At 34.9% G+C, this 22,187-nt stretch overlaps 1 protein-coding gene across 15 annotated transcripts in view; it reads left to right on the plus strand.

Annotated features, from left to right (window-relative positions):
- The window catches only part of LOC118269486 (calmodulin-binding transcription activator 2), a 193,133-nt gene that overhangs the window by 159,091 nt on the left and 11,855 nt on the right, over window positions 1-22,187 (plus strand). For 8 of the 15 annotated variants that reach the window (XM_035584629.2, XM_035584619.2, XM_035584630.2 and 5 more), the window contains 12 exons: window positions 3,891-3,962; window positions 12,819-12,963; window positions 14,190-14,251; window positions 14,311-15,348; window positions 15,575-15,839; window positions 16,035-16,258; window positions 16,390-16,659; window positions 16,963-17,153; window positions 17,368-17,505; window positions 17,715-17,809; window positions 18,378-18,479; window positions 21,526-21,593. In XM_035584629.2, coding sequence (XP_035440522.2) covers window positions 3,891-3,962; window positions 12,819-12,963; window positions 14,190-14,251; window positions 14,311-15,348; window positions 15,575-15,839; window positions 16,035-16,258; window positions 16,390-16,659; window positions 16,963-17,153; window positions 17,368-17,505; window positions 17,715-17,809; window positions 18,378-18,479; window positions 21,526-21,593 — 2,670 coding nt within the window. The remainder of the gene's footprint in view (window positions 1-3,890; window positions 3,963-12,818; window positions 12,964-14,189; window positions 14,252-14,310; window positions 15,349-15,574; window positions 15,840-16,034; window positions 16,259-16,389; window positions 16,660-16,962; window positions 17,154-17,367; window positions 17,506-17,714; window positions 17,810-18,377; window positions 18,480-21,525; window positions 21,594-22,187) is intronic. The other 7 variants (XM_035584633.2, XM_035584634.2, XM_035584625.2 and 4 more) reach the window with 6 other exon arrangements.

The following is a 22,187-nucleotide window of genomic DNA, read 5'->3' on the forward strand; positions in this document are numbered from 1 at the left end:
TGAAAAAAAAACACTTTATTTCCCCACCCTGTTGTACCCAAACAATTTTACGACTACAACATTTATTAAAAACAAAAAAGAAAAATGAATCAACACGTTCCCACACGGGTCAGCAAGAAAATTCAACAGTGGATAAAATGTCATAAAATATTGTCGAAGGAGGTCGATACAATAAAACATTCGATCTGAGAACTTCAAACAATAGATATTTATGTCCCGACGTTTGTCTGGAGATTTAGATTAGGAATACTTCCATCTATACCTTGGATATGGCTTGGATTCGGCGGCGGTCGTAAAAGTCTAATTCACTCACGAGCAGTCTTCGTGCGGATATTAAGTGTCGGTCCAAGGTAGAAGTAGCAGCGATTTGGTGTTATACGAAATTGAATTCTGTTTTGAAGCTTTTTAAGTTGTTTTTTGTACTTGGAGTGTAATATAAAATGTTTCCTTAACAAATGTAAAAAGGTGTTTTTAAGCATAATAAATTAATACTAAAACTACAATGATTTTTATTATAGTCGTATTTTTTAAATATGACTATAAAGTTAATTAGGCACTTATACACATTACAAACTTCTCAAATTTTAGTTAGGCGAAGTTCAGTTTGTTGTTAATAATATAAAACGTACATAAATAGAAGTGAAAAAAAGCTCTGTTCGAAATCACTATCATTACATTATTTTAACCAATACTTCACATTTAATCCCATCGACGTAAAAACCGCTTACCGCTCATTCCAAGTACCACAACACGTCGAGTCCGGATATCCCTCCGAAAAACCCACTACAGAGCCGGTTATTGGCTCGAATGGTCTCGCAAAAATACGATTCGCCAATATGGCCACCGATTTAGATCTGAATGTCTATTCTGTAGGCCTGGCCGCGGCCCGGATATTTGATTGAGGCCACCAAGGCCGTCAGCCGATGATGAATTGGTGATAGGAATGATACCTTCATTGTTGGACTGATCTCATCGGATATTTGCATGTATAGTTGTTGTATTAGAGTACTTTATTGCATAACAACATGTGACTGGATTTGTAGTTGGCTGAAAGTGTGATCAACATTAAATAAGTACAGATTTATTTTAAATCGACTTCATAAAATCGAGACTTTAACTTTCACAGGTTAGGGTTTATTAAAACCTTATTAGAATCAGGTTGAAAATAGATATCAAGAAGCAGGTTAAGATTATCAGACATTAAATTGTAATTATATATGTAGTTTAAATAAATGTAATTTTGATATTCCAATAAAGTAATTCGCTTCCTAAGCTACATAATCCAACGCTCCACTGTCGCAAAGAAGACCCTATATTTTATCTTAAGGAAGACATTAAAGTCACTTGAGACCACTAAGTTACTTAATAGAGCTCTTTAAACTAGTAAGCACTTACAAAAAGACTTGTACACAAGAGTTATTTTCTAAAGAAACCTTGGAGAGGGGACAGAATTCCATTTAAATTAAGTTCATGAAAATCATAAATGTTGCTAAAAATTCCACATATAAGCAGTAAATATAAGTTGGAATATTCTGGAAATCCGGCTAGGGAGTCGTTTTTATTTGCCGTAAATAAAAATGGTAGCAACAAGCAAAGCGTTAGTACACCGACGGCAAGTGATCGCTACGCCACGCGAGTCGCCACGTACGGCGCGCAAGGAATGCTGAATAATACATTTTGCACAACTGTGACCGTTGAGTGGGGCTATCTAGAGATTACGGCAGAAGAGGTAGCGGGAGCGACTTTCCATAGTTATATTCATTTTTTAAGTTAAATGCACTGAGTAAATAAGGAGTTGAAAGTTTTAGTACGATAGAAAATATTAAAGCTTATTAGTGAAATAAAATTACATAAACGTTTATTGACAACTTAATTCACTTAAATTGACATTAAGAAATCTAAAGTATGTGCTAGAATTCAGAGATACATATAGTTATAGTTTCGTATTTTTGAGAGTATGAAATAAAATGACAATTAGTTTTATAATAACTATCGTGAGACATACTAGATTAACTAAGAATCACGGTGTACTCACGTATAATAATGAAGAAAAGCTTTGATTTTATTGTAACTTTCGTGAGACATACTAAATTAATTATTATGTTATCGGCTTACTCACGTAACGTTTTGACGAGGAACTCGACTAGTTTCAGTAGCAGTGCGACAATCGCCGCGTCGTGTGTCGCGTAATGCTGCTCATGAATATGAGCCTCTAGCATGGCTTGAAACTAGTCGAGTTCCTCGTCAAAACGTTACGTGAGTAAGCCGATAACATAATAATTAATGAAGAAAAGCTTTACCAGAGTAGGCTGCGTGACGTCCCCGCGTCTGTGGACGCTGCTCATGATAAAGAATCCCTCTGTGCCTCGAAACTAGTATTGTTTTTTTCAATTAATATACGTGAGTTAACCGCGATTTTTACTTAAAAAGTCAATTGTTATCAAAACATAATGTTTTTTAGACATATAGTTGAGTTTCTTTTACCCGCTTTCGCTTATGATTTAGATCGCAGATGTGCACAGAGAGGCTTTCCTAGTAAACGAAGTTAGTTCAGGTGCCAATTCTAGGTCGAGCTTGGTTAGGCTTGTTTTACTACCTCGTGCAATGCTTTTTCAAAGATCACTAACGAAATTTTCAGATATGAAAACGAAGCCAACCTTATTTATTGTAAGATTTCTCAAGAAATTTAATATTTATAAAAGTAATTGAACTTGTAGGGAAGGTTCCAAGAACTTTCTGTTTAAAAACCTTTTAAAATGAATATTATTTAATTTTGAGATGAGATCTATTCAGATGGTAACTTTTTTGCCACATTTGTATTTTAAGCAGCTCTAAGATTAAAATTGTTAAACTGTGTGACTGGGTTAAGTAAACCCAGTCCGGTTAAGTAATCATTATATGACAGTTCGGCAGTTAATCTCATAGATTTTAAATGCATTTTAATCCTAGTATGAAAATTAAAAGTCTATTATAGTCCATAAGTTAGATAGTTAAAAAATTTTGTCGTATAAGAAAACAATCCTTAGATAAAAGTTTAGGAGTGGGAGCAAATACGTCATTACTATACATTAAACGTACCTAGAAGTGCTGTCACGCAATATTTCAAATCAAGAAATACGTGTGGAATGTTGTAAAATAATCTACCAGACGGACATTAAAATAAAAAATGAGTCATCAACGCCACTGAAGAAGCTTATGCTATTTTTTTAATAGTGAACAAAATTAGATTTTTTTGGTTATATTGTGTTTCAAAAATAAAATTAATGAATAATGAACATTATAATTTCCACCATAAGCTTTGAAATGGAAAAACAGTTCCGGATTTTCCCTGAAAACTTTATAAAGAAAAACATGCAGACTTTTATTATTGATAATGGGGTGCTTTGCGTTCAAGACACACATTTTCGTGAACATTATGGATACCATTATGAGAGTAATTTTCTTCCAGCCGATCTCCAAGAAAGAAAAACAGAACAAATTAGGTGTTGGTGGTTGGTAGCCATAAAAGTTAATCAAATGTAAAGATTGTTAAGGCTGGTAATCATTAGGATGGGGGCGCTCTTAATCTTATAGTGAGACTCTTATTATTGCTTTGGTTTGTTTTCCGACGAACATGCATGAAAGAAGTATGTAAAATTGGTAGCAATTGGCGTTTTATTGTCTCTGTATACCCCTATGGGAGGTTTATTTAAGTCATAGCTACTAAAAGGGATGAGTGAGAGTTTAGTATGATTTTAAATATTTGGGTCGATATAGTGTAGCGTGGTTTTTATTTTATAATTCTTTCTTGTCGTAAAATTTCATTCATTAATTAAGTTTTAGATGGCCGAAATTTTGCATTTTATTTTTACTGGAGAGATTTTTAATAATAAATGTGTTATTGTCCACAGTGTATCTACGGCTGCTACGTCCACTCTGCCATCTTGCCGACATTCCATCGGAGGTGTTACTGGCTTCTACAGGTAAGGGTCTGATATTAAATTTTCTCTGATTTATTCGTAAGTATATCTCATATTATCAAAAATATCGATATTTTCTATGTAAGAATACTACAATACGTGATTCTGTTTAAACAATTCATAAATGCCTGTCGCCCAGACAGCTACTTATGGCCCAAACAAATTATTTATTGCTTAAGACTTCTAGTGAAAGCTATAATTATAACGTTCTATTTACATTTCTCATTAAATGAGTATGACAATAGCCAAATCAACTATTCTACGTGACTTTGTAAATGATTAAGAAAGATTTGGTTACGTATATGTGATGATGAGCTTTGACTAAAAATATTAATATCTAAGGCTTGGCTTGACTTGGTAATTCAAAGTAGGCGTAGCGCTTGCGGCCTCCGGTCAAACTTGAAACTAGTCGAGCACTCTCGAAGAATCCTATTTATTAATATGTTTTTTTTTATATATTTGTAAGGATATTAGTAATTCCTTTTCGACCGACCTCATCTAGATTTCTTTATATAATGTGTTTTGACGTGTAAATGTGCTCTTGTGTAGCCTATTTACAAAAATATTTTCATTTCTTTATGAACGTGAGGTTCACGTATTTAATGAATATTTGGAAAACAGAAATCGATGCGTAATACTTAATTTTTAATTGGCAATCTCATTATTAAACGCAATCTCTTTAATTAATGAATGTTATAAGTTGATTGCTTCTCTCTCTAGACACAATCTCTCAATTTGGTTACGACACTCCCGGGAATAATTGGGATGGACCAATTGTAGATGAAACCGCATACAGTTAATTAAATGATTATACATAAGTACATATACCAGAATATAATTTATAGGGACTATGTGGGTAGCTCTTAAGATCATCTTACATAACGAGTATATATTATTATGTACTTCTTACCAATGTGTTTGCTTCTACTACGGTATCTGATTAGTTGTTCTATTGTTGAGTCTTCAACTTATTGGACTTGACGTGGACATCATATTAGTTATAATTCAAGTCAAGTCTTTCACGTTCATTCTTTTCAAGAAAAGAATTATCTGAAGTTTCAATGTAAGGGTTTACCTTTTTAGAATTTTATTATCTTTAGGATTCTATGTAAAGCTATCTGAGCGTTGAATTAAGAATTTAAGTAATTAAGTATGCATTATCTGTCACATAAGTTTTTTGGAAACGTATATGAAAGTGGTGAAACGGGCGTTTAGAATAATTTATTATATAAGCTTTATTATTACCATACAGAATTGAGTGTTCGTGTCGAAAAATATATCTCTGATTAGTTTTCAATATGAATCTACGTCATTTTTGACCTCACAGTTTTGAGGTTAGTTCAAAAGAGAAGTCAAATAGACAAATAGCACAGAATGAAATCTGTACCTCTCACAGAATTCCACCCGAACAGAAAATACAAGGTAATCTTGTAGCTGAAAACATATTTCAGACCTCGGAATGCATTCAGCGGCTGAAATATGAGATTCTGAAATGCGCTTCTTTGATCCTATTGATGAAACCACGAATTGAGAGTTTTGAGACCAGGTTTCAATATTTGTGAAATGTTTTCAGCCGTTTCAGTATTAATGGGTTCTCTTCAAGTTCTGAAAGGGAGAACCTTCAGGGTCGGCTCGAACTTGTTAAGATATTACAAGTTTTTGTTTGCTTTCGCTTTGACTAGTGAGTTGGTTTTAAGTTATTTTGCTTTACTTTGTTAAAGGTTGAGTAAATAATAATTCTAGTTATTAAACTTTTCGTTTTTAAGTATTGTGAGAGAGATTTTTTATTATGTTTGTTTAATGTGTTTTTTTTGCCGAGAGGGGGAAATCGTCATACGATCCCTGACGACCGGAGGTTATACTGGAATTGAGGATCAATTCTGCTCCTTACAGGGCTTAACTAAGATTTAATGAAAAAGAAAGAACACGTAGAATACTGTTAATTAAGTTACCAGACAACCATGTTAATTTGTTACTTAGTTTTTATGTAACATTTCCATGAAACAAAAATCTAAACGTAATATGTTTTACTAACTCCTAGTTAGTACTCGTCAAATAAAGCCTAGGGCTAAACGCGTAATAACGAAAGGTCTTGTTTTGTACGACTGTTCCAAAAAAAGTTAATTAGTATCCTCAGGCGTATTCCACGTGCCTACACAAAAATGTAAGATCACAGAAATATACATAACTAAAAGAAAATGTATGGAAAACTTTTAATGATAAAAGACGAAGATATCTTGAAAGAAATCAAACTCTTAAGAAGAAAAATAAGAAGAAGACGGTGTAATGCATATTTTTTAAACGTTGCCCCACACTATGATTTTGTCATGAGTCGTGGGTGACTGGTTCACATATATCCAGACGCGAAGAAACAATTTGTGGATCACACAAAGAGCTGTTCCGTGCGGGAATCGAAGTCACTGTATGTTGCATGCCAGTCGGTTGTCCAGCCACCGCGAAATAACAATAAGTGAATCACACAAAGAGCTGCTCCTTTCGGGAATCGAACCCACTGCATTCTGCATGGCAACTGGTTACCCAGTCACCGCGCCAACCGTGAAGTCAGCTATTACATGCTTTATTTAATGGCCGATTATGAGATACAATAGGATATGTACTTTATTCATCAATACTTAGTACCTATATTCGCTTGACTAACAATCAAAATTTTAGCTAAACTTTCATTATACACAAAAACCACGCAATCCTAATAAACTCAAACCATACGAGTATCAACGATTAGGAAGTAACATAACCACTGTAATATGGGCATACATTAAAACGTGCTAACTTTAAACGTTACCCTACACGTTTACGTTAGCAAGTTCCCGTACATACCGCCACACATCAAGGTACACAACACCAGTATAATCTGACCTATGAATGTGGACGAAAGGTATATAAAGCGAGACCAAGGTAAAATGGTTTTGTATAGCTTTATAAGCAAGCGTGTGTACTTCTCTAACAATGCGATTCAAACATTATACGAGTATTGTGAGTAACTTTAGCAATAGGAAAACAACTTGGAGCACCATTTATAGCATACGTTGGCTTTAATGTACCATAATTCAGTTCCCAATGGATGTATTGTAACAATTTCATATTATTTATCTAGTTTCATATTGAATTGTAAGTTAAAACTTTTGTGTAATTCAATTTTTCGTTTTATTTCTGTTGGGACAGTTTTGAGTATGTGTTTTGAAGTTGATGGTACTTTTTTATTATGAAATGGAATCGAATAAATATTAAATGATATTTATTTTTTTAAATTGGTTACAAGAGTGAAAAGTGTTATACTTTGACCGTCAATCTCTAAAGTAACTAGATGAGGCCGGCATTTCCTATTGGACTACTCTGAGAACAAATGCCGAAGCAAACTCAGAGGTCATGGTTTCTTTTAGAGTCCAACAAATAAAAAAAAAAAATTCATCATAAAATATTTTTAATCAGTCAAAGTGTCTAGTGATTGTTAACGTACCACTCCGTATCACTTAAAGAAATAAAATTATTACAAAATTATGTTATCTACCATAAAATCCCGAAACCTATACAACACTTAATTACCTTTACGTATGAAATGCAAACATTACATCAGGATCGGACTCAGTGGTCGGCACCAAATGAAAATTTAATATTTGATCATCTTAATTTCATTTACACGATCCTAAAGCGAATATTCAGAGGGTACACCCGACACATCAAACTATAGAAAACCAGTATAAACTAACCTCTCAATGTGCGACCAAATAATACGGAGCGAGTTCATGATAAACTGGTCATATAGCATTACAAGTGTTCCTATTTCTCTCCCCTGTTAATTGTTTTTAATTAATTCAATTATTAACGTATCGCGATTTTAGTCTTCGTCTAATGATGTGCAAATGTTTATTTTTGTTATTAATTACATTTTATATTGGTACGTTTTGGATTCACAAATCTGGCAATAACAGACGTAATGTTTATCTTTAGAGTGCTTTTCTACTAGAGATGTGCTATGCTACGTTGTTGTGGATGCGTTTGGTTTCCACCAATCATATTCATTTGTACACAAAGCTTAGCACTGGTGGATACGGATTCAGCTAAGCTACGTTTTTTATATGCAAAGCACCCCTTACTCGCATAGCTACATAGTTTGGTTTCGGTGGAAACGGTCACATAGTTTCACAGTTTATCTATTACTTTTTCGTAGCATAGCTACATAGCAGATCTCTGATGGAAAAGCAACCTTAGGTTCGGTAAATAGTCCTTCAACTTTAGGTCCATGAATAATAGTAACCTAACAAAAACTAGACCTTGATTAAACCCCCATTCATCATTTCAACGCTACTTCAATGCCAAGTAACTAAAAAGAAAATTCTTGAACACTTTTTCAATATCAGCAAGTTGAACCATTAGACTATCCAGGGTAGAATCATTAACGTAATCTATAAAGGCGTCAGACGATGCTTGGGACCTCTCAAATTAATTGCTGGTCCTTTGTCTGACAATCCGAGGTGGGTGACATGCTCTAATGAACGCCTTGGACCTTTAGAACTAATCCTCGTACTGACTGACGATTACAAATTGACATTTTGTAAAATGCCATCGAAGCCGCATCGAAAATGTCGATGGTAATTGAATTTGTGATTGGCTGTAGTTCCAATGTTTGTTCAGCGTAACAGGTGTCAATTTTGTCTATTGATGCATTAGCTGGTGGTTGGTCGGGAGTTCGTTGGAATTCGGTGCTTGTGATTATTTTGATTGTGGATTTATTTATCCTGTTATTATTATATCGTTTGTCGAGTGGTCGCTAGTGCGACTGCCGAGCAAAGGGTCTCGAGCAACGTATTACTGGGCTTTTGAAATTTCTCAGTAACTAGTAGCACGGAGCTTGGAATTGTGCCTGGCATACAGCAGTATAGGTTCCTCACCTCCTATTAAATGGGACTTATAACATATATAGTGAAAAGTGGGTGTACATTGTACAGTGACATTACGTGGCATTATAAGTATACGCATCTCTGCCTACCCTTTGATCATGCTGAAACCAAATGAAATTTGGTATTCAGACTGGGTATGAGCTGACTTGAATGATAGGATACTTTTTATCACACGGGACCGCGAGCACAGTCGCAAGCAGAAGCTAGTATTAACTAAGATTACCATAAACTATTATCATAGTTAATATCAAGACGAAAATACAAAGTAATGGAAACAATATTAGCACGTATAGTTCAATTAGACAAAGTTAATATTTAACGAGACAATTAACTTGTGAGGTAACTGTGGAGGGCTAGAGGGTCGGAGGGACGCAGGGAAGGAAGGAGGGAAGGATTAATGAGGGCACAATAAGTACAACAAGCCTATTATGAAGCAACAGGAAGAATTGTTATCCTTTTATTTTTTGTATAGCGATAATTTTATGTTGTTGGTGTTATTTTTTTGGGTGTTTATCTGAATGGTAGGTACTAATTACTAGGTACACGTATTATTAATTGATACCACTATTGGTATAATAAACGAAAGCATGCTTTTTATATACCTATATCATTTTAGTCAACTTCAATAAGTCCAATTTCTATGTGAGGTTTAGTTTAGTATCTTTATCTATCCTGAAATTTAGCAATCTATTTCTAGAAATAAGAGAACTCTTTGTGTGATTCATAAATAGTTGTTTCGGGTCTAGTGTGTATGAGAATTTGTATGTTTATAAACGCACCCACGACACAGGAGAACTTTCTAAGGTGGGAAAACGTTATTTTCGTTAAAAAAAATGTTAAGATCAAATGCAATCAAGAATTGTATTATGATGTGTCTAGTTTTACTTTTGGCTGTTAAGACTGGAGATTAAAGGAAGAAACTGGTAGATAAAACTGTATCTTCCCTCTCACTCACTCATAAAATTTTCAGCATCAAACAATTTATTTTTATAACACCTCAATGACTCCCATAGAAGCATCCAATTACATTTTATTCCGAAACAAAACATACTTAATTTCAATTCTATTGCTTTTTAAAGCATAAGTGCTTCCACTGCGTTGTAAAACTGAATCCTCTAAAGCGATTATATCTAAATAGTCTTTAAAATGTATATTTTGTATATTTTCTCATATGTATCCTATTAAATGGTACATAATCTTTTTATTCCCAGTCGCCAACAGTCAGTTAGATCGTGCTAAGCTCTAAACTGCAAGTAACTTTCGACTTTTGTGCACAGACGAACTAGGGTTGTCTAGAGTATGGTTTTTGGAAATTGTGATTTTTAGAGTTTATAAGTTTACATTGAATTTGATGTGTATCAGGTTTTAATTTTTTTGTTGTAGATTACTTAAAAAGATCTACAAAAATCGATACATGGCATTGACTTAAGTTTCTCACAATTTTTACTATTACAAATTCAGTGTCAATCTTGTATATTACCTTTTCTTTTAATTTGACTAGTGTTTAATGCTATATTTATCGTTATGTCCCAAAGATATAGACAGTTACAGAGTCAAGAAAATTCTTATTCTCTTCTTAATTACCCACAAAACCGATTATCCGGTTAAAACTGGAACGAAGCTAAATCTCAAGGCTTTACTAGAGTCGATTTATTTGGTATAATTTCATACACTGAACGAAATAAACTTCTATAATTATATGGTCTGTATGCAATCCGTTCACAATAAATTCATTTATCTAACTATCATTATATAAAGTAGATAAAATCATGGCTATTTCGTGCATGAAGGTTTAGGCGAAAGTTTTGTTAGTAGAGTTAAATACAATTGTTATCAGATTTATTTAACGTTTGTGCAATCGCTTTCCCTGAAAAGTTTTAGCCGAAAATTTTATTAATCGTGTTTTTATAGAGTAATGTTTAGTAAGATATTAAAACGAAATATTATTTTCTGTCTATACTACTAAAAGCGGTGACAATTGAAAAAATAAATAATTGGTGTACATACATAGAAAAAAAAATCATAAACGGCCAAATTGAGAACCTCCTCCTTTTTGGGAAGTCGGTTAATGAGGTCAGAATAACATAATCGTCAGTCAAAACTATAGTCTTAATCATCCAAATATTAGGTATAATGTTTATTACTCACATACATTCAGTATGATCCCTTAAACAACATTATTGTATCGTATATACGAGTATGCCTTGTCCTCTCGAGGCCAATTAAACAGACCCACTCATCCGCAACCGCTTCACCGCAAATAATGACGTGTGAACAATCAGAATTTCACTCAACTACAAATTTATGGCAACAACATGTTACAATACGTTGAAGCACTGCTACAACAAATATACTTTTAACGGGGTGTTAATGAAAAACCACAACAATAATAAAGTGCACACGTGTCGAGAGGCAACCCTACGCGGCGGCCATTACATAAATAATGACGCCATGTTTATTGCAGCCATTTTGAAGACAAATGGTTAGTTATTACGGCGCACTCGGTTTTACATTCGCTAGTCGGGTTGGCAAAATTAAAATATTGTGTATTACTTATTTTTATACCAAGTTTAACTGCGCTGGAGTCGATTTACTGGCAGTTTCGGATGTTGCTCTTTGTTTATGCCCTACTGAGTGCAGTACGTTGTAGTGGGATTTTTTTATTCCCCCCACTCGTTACCCTGTCCTTGTAACGCGTTTTATATACAGCTGTAAATTTTCACATATCACTTAACGTTTATAAATGCTTTTGGTTTTATGGGCTTTTTGAAATTTATTTGTTTGTAACTAACTTGAGTAATAGTGTAGGTTTGTATTGTTAAATGGTGTTTGTTATCCGGTTGAAAATAAAGGCGGGGTGCGCTGTCTCTGTTGGCTATAATTTATTGCGTTGCTCTTGCTTTAGTTAAACTCGATAACACAGCTTAAAGAGGTTTGCGAAAAGGTACCTTGTTAATGGAATGAACAATACAGTTCGTTAAAAAAAATTCAAATGGATTTTATAAAAAGTATAAAAAAAAGATTCTCAAGTTTTGTAGAATTTTATTTTGAGAGGCCCACAGTTTTTTTCTTTTCTTTTTCTTTAAAAACGTTTTCTCCACACTAGAATTGCGTTTACAAATATACAAAGTCAAAGTCAAAATTATTTATTTCAAACAACCGATTGCCCAGTCACCGCACCAACCGTGCAGTCAACTGTTGAATTTAGCAAATTGTTTAATCAATGACTAGTTGCCTTTTTTAAATAATAAAATACGTTATCTGCTTGTTTACTACCCTTTCGATCATACAACTAAATTAAATATCAGGTACGCTAATGTTTAACTAGAATTGAAATAATTATTTGCATCTACATTTGTTTTAGATGTTTAATTTATGTAAATGGTTTATATTAGTTAATAAATATGATAAAATTATGAATGTAGATAACATTTAGTTGGGAATGCAATAGAATAACTCTGATCCTATTAGTTTGTTTTATCTTTGGACAAATACGTTAAAATTTAATTCATAGTTAATAAGTTAGTGCGTTATAAAATTATTGTACCAAATTGAAATAATTTCAATTCCATAACTTTTATTTTCTTTATTTACAGTCAGCAAAAGAATTTGGTTCGCAGGTAAGAAAATAAAGATTGATTTGGCTTTGTTTAGGTATAAAATCGTCTATTACAATAACTACTATCTTTGTACTGAATCAATTTTTATTTTCTTAACTGCATACTTAATTAATTTGCTGATTGTCTATACTTAAATCAATATTAAAATACTAACATATTAATAGTAATATTTTGTATGTAGGCTTTTCATTACATTGAAATTATAGATCTGAAGTAAAATGACAAATCAGTGATAACGAAGCTGAAGCGAACTCAAAAAACTATTTTTTGCATTGACGTTTAACAAAATTTGCTAATTAGCTATTTTCCTCGTATTTCAGAACCCAGATATAGTGTTAGTACACTACCTGAACGTGCCATACCCAGATGACAACAAGCTGGCGACGGTAGCACCTAGCCTGGCCCTCTGGGCAGACAAGAAGGAGTGGACTAAGGATGAACTGGTCTGCCAACTGAAGCCAATGTGTGAGTATTACATGAAGTTGGATATTCAACCATATGCCCCTGAAGATAGTGACCAATATTTATTGGCCCTAAGATGGGCCCCTGGGGTACACCAATATGTGTATATAGTATACACTAAAATGATATAGTAAAGACAGAAGTTTATATTATAATTTTCAGACAATCCATTTTATAGTCACTGCACGTAATACAGAATACCTGAAGCTAAAAATAAAACCAATGAATACATCTCTAGAGGCAAAATCATATTCAGAACTTAATGAAAAACAAACTGAACAAACATAATATACGAACGAAATACACGAATATTTTAGGGAGTCGTTAAACAAATTCTATCGAAGTAAAACATAGTTCATTTAGCGCCATCCAAATGGACACCTTATGAATAAAATTATAAGATTCGTAAATGAGAAAGATGCCAGTACCTTCATCTTAACTGTGGATCAACATAAATTTGAATAACTCCTCAGATAAGAATGTAATCAAAGGTTTTTTGCTTCGGAAAATTTCAAAGTATGAATTATGAAGTTCAATGTCTTCGTGTAATGAAACGAAATGTTTGGGATTTAGAATATATTCTAAAGCAAAAATTAAAACAATTTTAGGGAGTATTCGTAAGTTACATGTGTAATTTATATTTTGTATTTTATAGAAACCTATTGTAGACTGACTTTGATCACAACGTATCATATGAATTTACAGCTAATTTATACTGTTTTTAAAAACTGCAAATTGTTTCAGTGTTTCAATCTGTACAATCAGAAACTCGAACAAATTGTGACTTCCACTTCAACTGCCAATCATAACACAATTACTCGTACTATGTAACACCGTGCCGTCAATTAACAACTTTTACTGAACAAAAAATTGTCATTCTAACAGAATTGGAGAATTTAAAACACAAAACGAATTGAAACGATGAAAGTTTCTGCTCCGTTGTTGAATATTTATGAAAACGGTGGCAAATATCAATTATGCAGTGCGGTTATTAATCCTATCTGATCGGAATAACGATGCTGTTGTTAATTTAGGGGCACCCTGTTATTGATTTCGGATTGAAAATTAATATTACAAGCCTTAAAATGGAATTATTTCCGTTATCATTTGTGATGGAAATTAGGTTAATGGCTTTTTTAATATTACTCGGCCAACATGGCGCGATTGAAAAGATAGTATTTATTCGCATTTCCATAAACGTTTTCACTTTGTACCTATAATATTTGTAGTGTCTTCTGTTTCAGTCTTCAGCGAAGACGATCCCGACCACAACAATGACTTGGAAATTTCGGTGAGTACAGCCCATAGACGTGTCATGTAACAGTCAAATTCACTATAATTAAAAATCAGGGCAAAATGTTTCAGACATCGGAAACCGTCGAAGTCATCGTCACTCAGCTCATGGAGAAGCAGAGGGCTGCCAGGGCTGCAGCTTTGGCGAGGCAGCTGGAGTGCGGCTGCCCTGACTCCACCTGCAACGATTCAAGAAACTGCGCCCACCCCATGCGCAGAGTTCAAGCTGCAAAACCACCACCTTCAGATCACCAAGTATCTTCAACCACCGGCCCTTCTCCGAGACCCATGTCTCACCCACCCAGGCAGTACACCAGAGACCACAGACCTGCACAACAATCAGCATCTCCATTACTTTTATCTTTAGGCCAAATTCAGGGTGGCGGTGGTCTCCTAATTCTGAATGGAACGAGTAACGGAACTCAACAAAATTCTTCTTTGGTATCTCCACTATCAGTGACGTCATTCGTCTGTGAAGAACCCCGCGATAGGTATAGGCAGCAGTACAAACCCACTTTTGTTTTAAAACGGGAAATTCCAGACAGTCAACCTACGGTTGTTCAAACCACTGAGACAAAGTTTGAAATTGAGCCTAAAGAGGAAAAAATAGATGTCGATGTATTTGAAAGGAAGATTAAAGTGGAGCCAAGAAGTAGTGTCAGTAGAAACCAGGTAATCGCAAGTGCGCCGGCGACTCCATCAAGATATCCAGATTTAGTAGAAAGATTAGAAAGTAAAGTTTTGACAGATAACTGTGATGATACTTTAGTGCTGCTCGGTACAGACAGCAATTTAGGTTCTAGTGGGTTCTTTGATGAGACTCTTGAATTATCGCATGAAGATATTCAAAAAACTTTGTCGGCTAACATGCCTACTTGTGAGCTGGATAGGAACGGTGTGAGGCATACAGATACGGCTAATGTGATGGTGTCTGGTATAGACACAATGGACTTTATAGACAGTTGTGAAGTCGTGGCTTCGCCCGCTACAGGAGTTGATGATAATGTGTTTGTGAATCTGGACGCTTTTGATATGCTAGGAGACTTTCCCGAATTGGAAGTGTTGGATCCCAGTGGGATGTCATCGAATCCAGTGGTGAGTCGAAAAGTTATTGGGGTGGGTGATATAATTATTTATTTATAACAGTTTTAATTTTAAATAATTGAATCATTATTTTTGTTTATGTACGTTTAATTTTGTATACTTATATTTTGTTTACCATAATTTTATTTTAATCAGTTTTTGTTATATTATGCTTTTTTGCATTTATAATTTCTGCAAAAACTGGTTAAAATGACAGATTTAATCAACATAAAAGCAGTCCTTTTTCCTTAATTTCCAGACTCTTAGTGAGAAGTCCCCTGCAGCCGAAGATAGTAGTGAGAAAATGCAGACTGAGAGTAGTAGTGAGGGTACGCTGAATATCACGGATTATTCTCCGGAGTGGGCCTACCCTGAAGGTGGAGCGAAGGTTTTAGTCGCTGGCCCTTGGACAGACACGTCAGATCAGTACACTGTACTATTTGACAATTTCCCCGTGCCATCGATTTTGGTCCAAAATGGACTTCTGAGGTGTTACTGCCCAGGTAAGACGTTGTTAAATAGATAGATAATTATTTATAGTACAACCTCTGTTTCCAATCATTCAATGTAAATATTATCTTATCTTATCATTTATGCCTAAGCAATAAAATTCACTAAGAAAAACCATTTAATTAACCTAATTAAAGGGATTTTATATCTTATTTCCTGTATTAACAAATTATTTTCTTACGTTCCAGCTCATGAGGCAGGATTAGCAGCGTTGCAAGTGGCTCGAGGAGGTCGCGTTGTATCAGACACGGTAGTCTTCGAATACAAACCTGGCCCAGCACCTGCGCCGTCGTCTCCCGCGTCTGCACCGCTGCCATCGCTAGATTTGAGAAGGTTTTCCCTGCTGCAGCGCTTACAGCGGTTACAAGGTCGCTTGCAAATGAAAATTGAACCAGCGGATGAAAATAGTCAGGTGAGTTAATTAAAATTACCCCTAGTGATGTTGCTTGTAATCTTTGTTATAATACTGTATAAAAAAGTTCACAGATATTTTAGTAATCCATTAGAAACTCCGTTAATGAGATTGTGTGTTCTCAATTTCAGATTGAAGATGTTCAGCTGTACTCCAATCCAAAATTTGAAGAACGGTTGGTTTCATTCTGCCGGTCATTGAGCAGTCGGTCTACTGGCACCTCAGAGGGATTCACTACGGAACCCAATGAGGATGGCTCTACGATACTACATTTGGCTGCTGCACTAGGGTATACCAAATTGACTACAGTTCTGCTGAGGTGGAGGCAGGACGACACCAGCTTAGCTTTGGAGAAAGAAGTCAATTTGGGTGCAAGGGACAGCGACAACTGCACTCCTTTGGTGAGTAATGAATTTGCATTACTGAAAAGTAATGTATAAATAAAAACCATTTGCTTACGTCAGCCAATTACATATGTGGATTATAGTACCCTGTTAGGAACTCAGTAACCTAGAATTGTTTCAACCTATGTCGATGGCAATAGATTTAATTCTTTTCACCATAAAAATATCAGTTTTGTAACGTAATACTGAATATTTATTCTGAAACTTATATCCGTGAAACAATATGACTTGGCTTCAAAGGCAAGTTTAACAAGAGAAAAAAAGTTATCAGTTATCTAACTGTCTCTTCTATAATTTCAGATGGTGGCTAGTGCAGCAGGTCACGTGGAGACGGCCGTGGTACTAGCGCGCTGGAGTGCGGGCACTCGGCGCGAGGCTGGAGCACGCGCAGCCGCCGCTGCAGCGCGACGTGCTGGCCACTCACACCTCGCGGCTCTGCTTGATAGGATACACCCGCCTGCCAAAGACGGAGTCTTTCTGAGGCCGCATAGGTGGGATAATAGTTATGAAATTTTAACCACAATAGCTTCGTATGATGTGTATGTGAATTTCCTAGTTTGTTAATTTAAGAGACACAAGAGAAAATTTCAGAATGGATCCATGTTAAGAAAATCACCAATAGAATGCAACAACTAGATTTGATTTATGGTAGAAGAACTAAAGTTCTATATTATAATCTGTTCAAAAATATTTTTGTAATTCCAGTTTATCGCAAAAGAGCCGTGCTGGTAGTTTGGAGAGTAACCTGGTGAAGAGGCCGTCAATTGATTCTGGCATCAACATGGCCGATGCGTTTAGATCTAGTTCAGCCATTGACAAATCGGAGAGCAGTTCCTCAGCCAGGTGACCACACACTTTAAGATATCGGTGTTTAGTTCTGCATGCCTGTGATTCTAGTATTCTTCAATCATTGTCTAAAGATGCAAGTGATATGCCTATACTAACAAGATATTAATGAAATTAATCTTTTACAATAACAATTCTATGGCTCTATTAAAAGGATCAACAAAGGGTATCGCCATTATAATTTTCCAAAATCCTAACATTTACAGATGGGAACGAAGCATGTCGCTACCTTTAGATTCAGATACATCAGAAGATAGTCTTGGAGATTCCAAGATTGGCAGACGTATGGACCTGGCCCTCTGTAAGTCTTTGAACCACTTCGCCTCATTCATAGTCGATTCGTTTTTCATTTGCTGGTTATTTTATATCGGCACGGCAGCTGATGACATTTGAAGGTCCTAACCTTGGTTTCGGGTTTTCGTCAATGTTTCCTTTAATACGGTGATGGTTCGTTCGGCGATGTAACTGGTCAAACGTGTGAGTTCTACACTACGGGATTGTGACGGTTATCAACGTTTGTAACCTTTTAGCTTCATAGTCGATTGAAATGCTAATTAAAGTTCCCATTTTTTATTTTATTTTTTTATAAAGAAGAATTCCTGAACTCAACATAAAATACAAATCATCTGGTTCACAGAATACCTCAAAAAATGAATTAGTAAAACTAGATTCAGACATTTAGTTCGTAGCTTCCCTTCCTTCTTTTCAGATTACGAGATAAGCATAAGTTTAGAGAGCACATCCATTTTGAAAGCATTTGATTTCGTTCATGTAAGTGATTTGAACATGAAGACGTCAGTAGGCTCACGTCGTTTGACCGGTAAGGCTGAGTAGCGGCTTAGCGGTATGTTGAGGGGGTGGTTCCGCAGGCGAGACGGCGCCGCGGCGCGCCGCCAGCCCGCTCATTGACGTGGAGGCGCTGTCCGACCACGACGCCGCCAGCCCGCCCGCCGCTCGCCCGCGCCCCGCAGGTCAGTGCCGGCGCGCACAGAAACGGTATAGACTGCACCCCAAACTAAAATACCTACTAAATTCCAAAAAGGATGACTCCACAAAATGGGTCTCCATCATTAATTTTGGACAAATCACAAATCCCAAAATTAATGCATAAACCTACGATACCAAGGAAGATAAGTAGAAAATCGGCATTAAATTGTTTACATTTGGTCCAAAATCCTGTTTCATTATTCCAAATTAACAAAAACAGATTACCGATCAACCGAATTGGCTTCAAATTATATTTCTTCAAATGTTTCAACTATCCTGTCTTCCTATTGGCAATTTTTTACTATCCGTAAAAGTTCTATACCATTTCGAGTCGCAGCATCGATAACTCCGCTCGTCCTATCTGTCGATGTTGTGTATGTAGTAGTTGCATTGCCTCCCTCTTCTTCTAACAAAAGTTGTCTATATATCTTTGTCTCCCTCTTTGTCGCCAGTCTGTAGTCCTTGTTCACTGTATGTCGGTAGACCACTTGTAGTTTCTTCTGTACTTTGTGTTCCAATATGAGCGGAGTTTTCCCTTGAGTGTTTGTTGTCTGTAGTATCCTGAACTAAACCGAGTTTTATAACAAAATTACTATCAAACCAGACATGGTCAATCAAACCAAAGAAACAAAAAGGAGCATTATAACTAAATACATAAAGTTCGGTTTAGTTTACTCGATGTTGTCCCTCGATGTCGCTTTCAGTGGTTCGTATTGGTCTATCCACTATCACTATCACAACCAAATCGATTGGCTTCTACCTTCAATTTCAGTACACAAGACTACGTTGTCCAGTCAGTACACTTGTTTTCAAAAAAACGTGACAATTTACAACACTGCATGAATGCTAAACGCTTGCATGAGTATTTAGACGCTTTTTATGTGTAGTTGGTTACTGTTGCCATTGTCTTAGGTAAGTTCTTTGGCACCAGGTTTATCTTGCACTGTTGTCTCATTACACTTTTTATTATTTTTTTCTATCTTCAATTCATTTTTGTTAACCACCACTGTTCATTTAGACTAAGAATGTTAATAGGTACACTATTAACCAATTTTATGATTTCTGAATCTCGATCTGTGTTCTGCAGATCTGCAGTATGTAACAAATGTTTGTTTAACATTGGGTTCGCATATTTTTATATCGACTGAAAATCTACACATAAAGAAGAATACCAAGTTTATTTAATTAAGTATTAAATCTGGGGGCACGGCAGTGCCCGCCAAGTCGAGCAAAAAAAAAAATGCACGGCCGTACCATTTTTCTCGAAGCATTCGGGCCTTTTTCGTATAATTCGGTTTTAAAACAAGAAACCTGAATCTTCAGTAACTAATGGCATTGTATAAACATTTTATTTAAAATTTCATCAATTTGAACCAGTAGTTTATTGAATGACAACTTGTTAAAGTTTTAAATTTTGTACTCACTGACTCACCGATCATCAAAAGTAGGCAACTTAGCAGACTTAGAAGCTTCATATTTGGAATACATATAGAGTAATCTTAATCATGGGAAAACTTAAATATTTTGATTTCGGTCCAGTTTTCCAAATACACCAACTGCATCAATAACTTTGTAATCCCATATAAATATATGGGATTACGAAGTTATTTATGCAGTTGGTGGTTGGTGGTGGTTATAAATTTAATAGGTGTAGAAGGTACCTACCATATGTTTCAAGGGAGGGGGTATAGGGTGGGTAAGGGTGTGTTTAGCCCATGAAACTGTAAACATTATTACTTGTACTAATGGTCGACGTAATACACATGATTGGACATGTCTTGAAGTACGAAAATCTAAATAAAAAAATATATTTAATTTAAATCTTTATATATAAAGTCGTTGGAAGTATTAAAGCGCAGGAATCATCAATTTGTGAATACAACAGATTAAGAAGTATTTACCGTCCAGACTTGTCAAAAATTGAGTCAAAGCCTCCGAGAAAAGCCCATATTATTTAAACTGTGGCTGAAGCTCAAGAAGTAGTACCGGAAAAGAAAAAGAGGAAGGTAATATTAACATTCATTTGTATCAAAAAGAAATCAAAAAGAATGATAATCCTTAAAAAACTCTGATCATACCGTCGAGACATGTGTTCGATATTTTGACAATCTTAAGTTATTACATGTTATTATCTATTTGATTTAATTAGAAAAAGATCGACTTGTCATTGAAATCAAAATTATTACTTATCATTAGATTTGTTTCACGCGAAAACCTCGTTCTTAAAACGTGCTGTGCTAATAATCAAAAAGATCATATCTATTTGTATGTTAAATTGTTTAATATTGATCTGAACTTATGTTTTAAGACAGAAGGTTATTGCTAAATAGACGATATTTGATCTCACAACTTTTGTTAGCTAACTTGGGTTTTATGTTTTTGATGGGATTTAATTTACAAGAAATAAGTTTTTGCTACATCGTAAAGATTTCCACACTGGATTTTTTTATTTCATTTTTTTACGTCTTTGTCTTTCGTTGTTTTTCAGTACCCTTAGTATGTGTTTGCTTTACGTTTAAAGTTATTGAAACCGCGTTCGTTCATTGGTTGGTTTATTCGTTCCGACAAATCATTGCTTTTGTGTAAAGCAAACTTGTACTATGAGTACATGACGTTAATGACTAAATATAAAACATTATTATTTCATTTAACATAAGTTTTTGTTCTATGTGTGTTGATTGAAGGAAAATGTATGAATATTATTAAAATCTATAAAGTTGTAATATTCATTCATTTGCAAATCATGATATTATTGCTTGATCATATCGAACACGTGTTGAATATTTGAAATTCGAAAGTGCTATTTGATTTAATTAGAACAAGATTGGTCAGTGATCTTAGTACTTATCATGATTTGTTTAAAAACCTGTCTTAAAACGTCTAGGTTATAAAGATCATAAATTGTATGTTGTTTAATGATCTGAATTCGTTTTAAGACAGGATTATTGCTATAGAAATATTTGTATGTTAGTAAGTATTGTGTGTTATGAGTTAATGTTGTAAGGTACCACTCCACCAAATAATTTTCAGGGGAGCAGGATGACCGGGTGTTCACGCTGGCCGAGCAAATCATTGCCGCCATGCCAGAGAGGATAAAGGTATGTAAATATATTTTTATTTTTAATGATCATTCTTTATTTTAGTAATTACTTAATAGGTTGTAGAATGAGAGTAAATATTTTTTTGACTACACGTTTGGTGCAGTGGCTGGTCAACTGGCTGCCGCACAACATAGCGGGTAACGGGATATCTTTGTGTGATCCACAAATTGTTGTTTTGGGTCTGGGTGGCATGTGTATGTGAAATTGTATGTTTGTAACGCACCCACGACACAGAAGAAAATCCTAGGGTGGGGCAATGTTCTAAAAAAAAAGGATTTTTACTGTCATCATATCATTGCTTAGACAAATAAAGTAATACATTTTTGAATTAATGCAACTAAGTAACACCACGTTGTGGAAAATTGTAACTATCTTTGAATTTACTACAACAGGGCACTTTGACATATCAAAATAATCATAAAAAAAATCTAGATGAGGTCAATATTTCCTAACGGACTACTCTACGAAGTATACCAATCCTGTTAATGAATACACCTGATAATTCAGTGGCTAGGAAATTTATACAATCATAGAACTTATCTATTTTTAAACAAAAAAAAAAACTACAAATACCATTTTGTCTTCATAATA

The sequence above is a fragment of the Spodoptera frugiperda genome, chromosome 2 (assembly GCF_023101765.2).
Source record: "Spodoptera frugiperda isolate SF20-4 chromosome 2, AGI-APGP_CSIRO_Sfru_2.0, whole genome shotgun sequence".
NCBI classification, from domain to species: Eukaryota; Metazoa; Arthropoda; class Insecta; order Lepidoptera; family Noctuidae; genus Spodoptera; species Spodoptera frugiperda.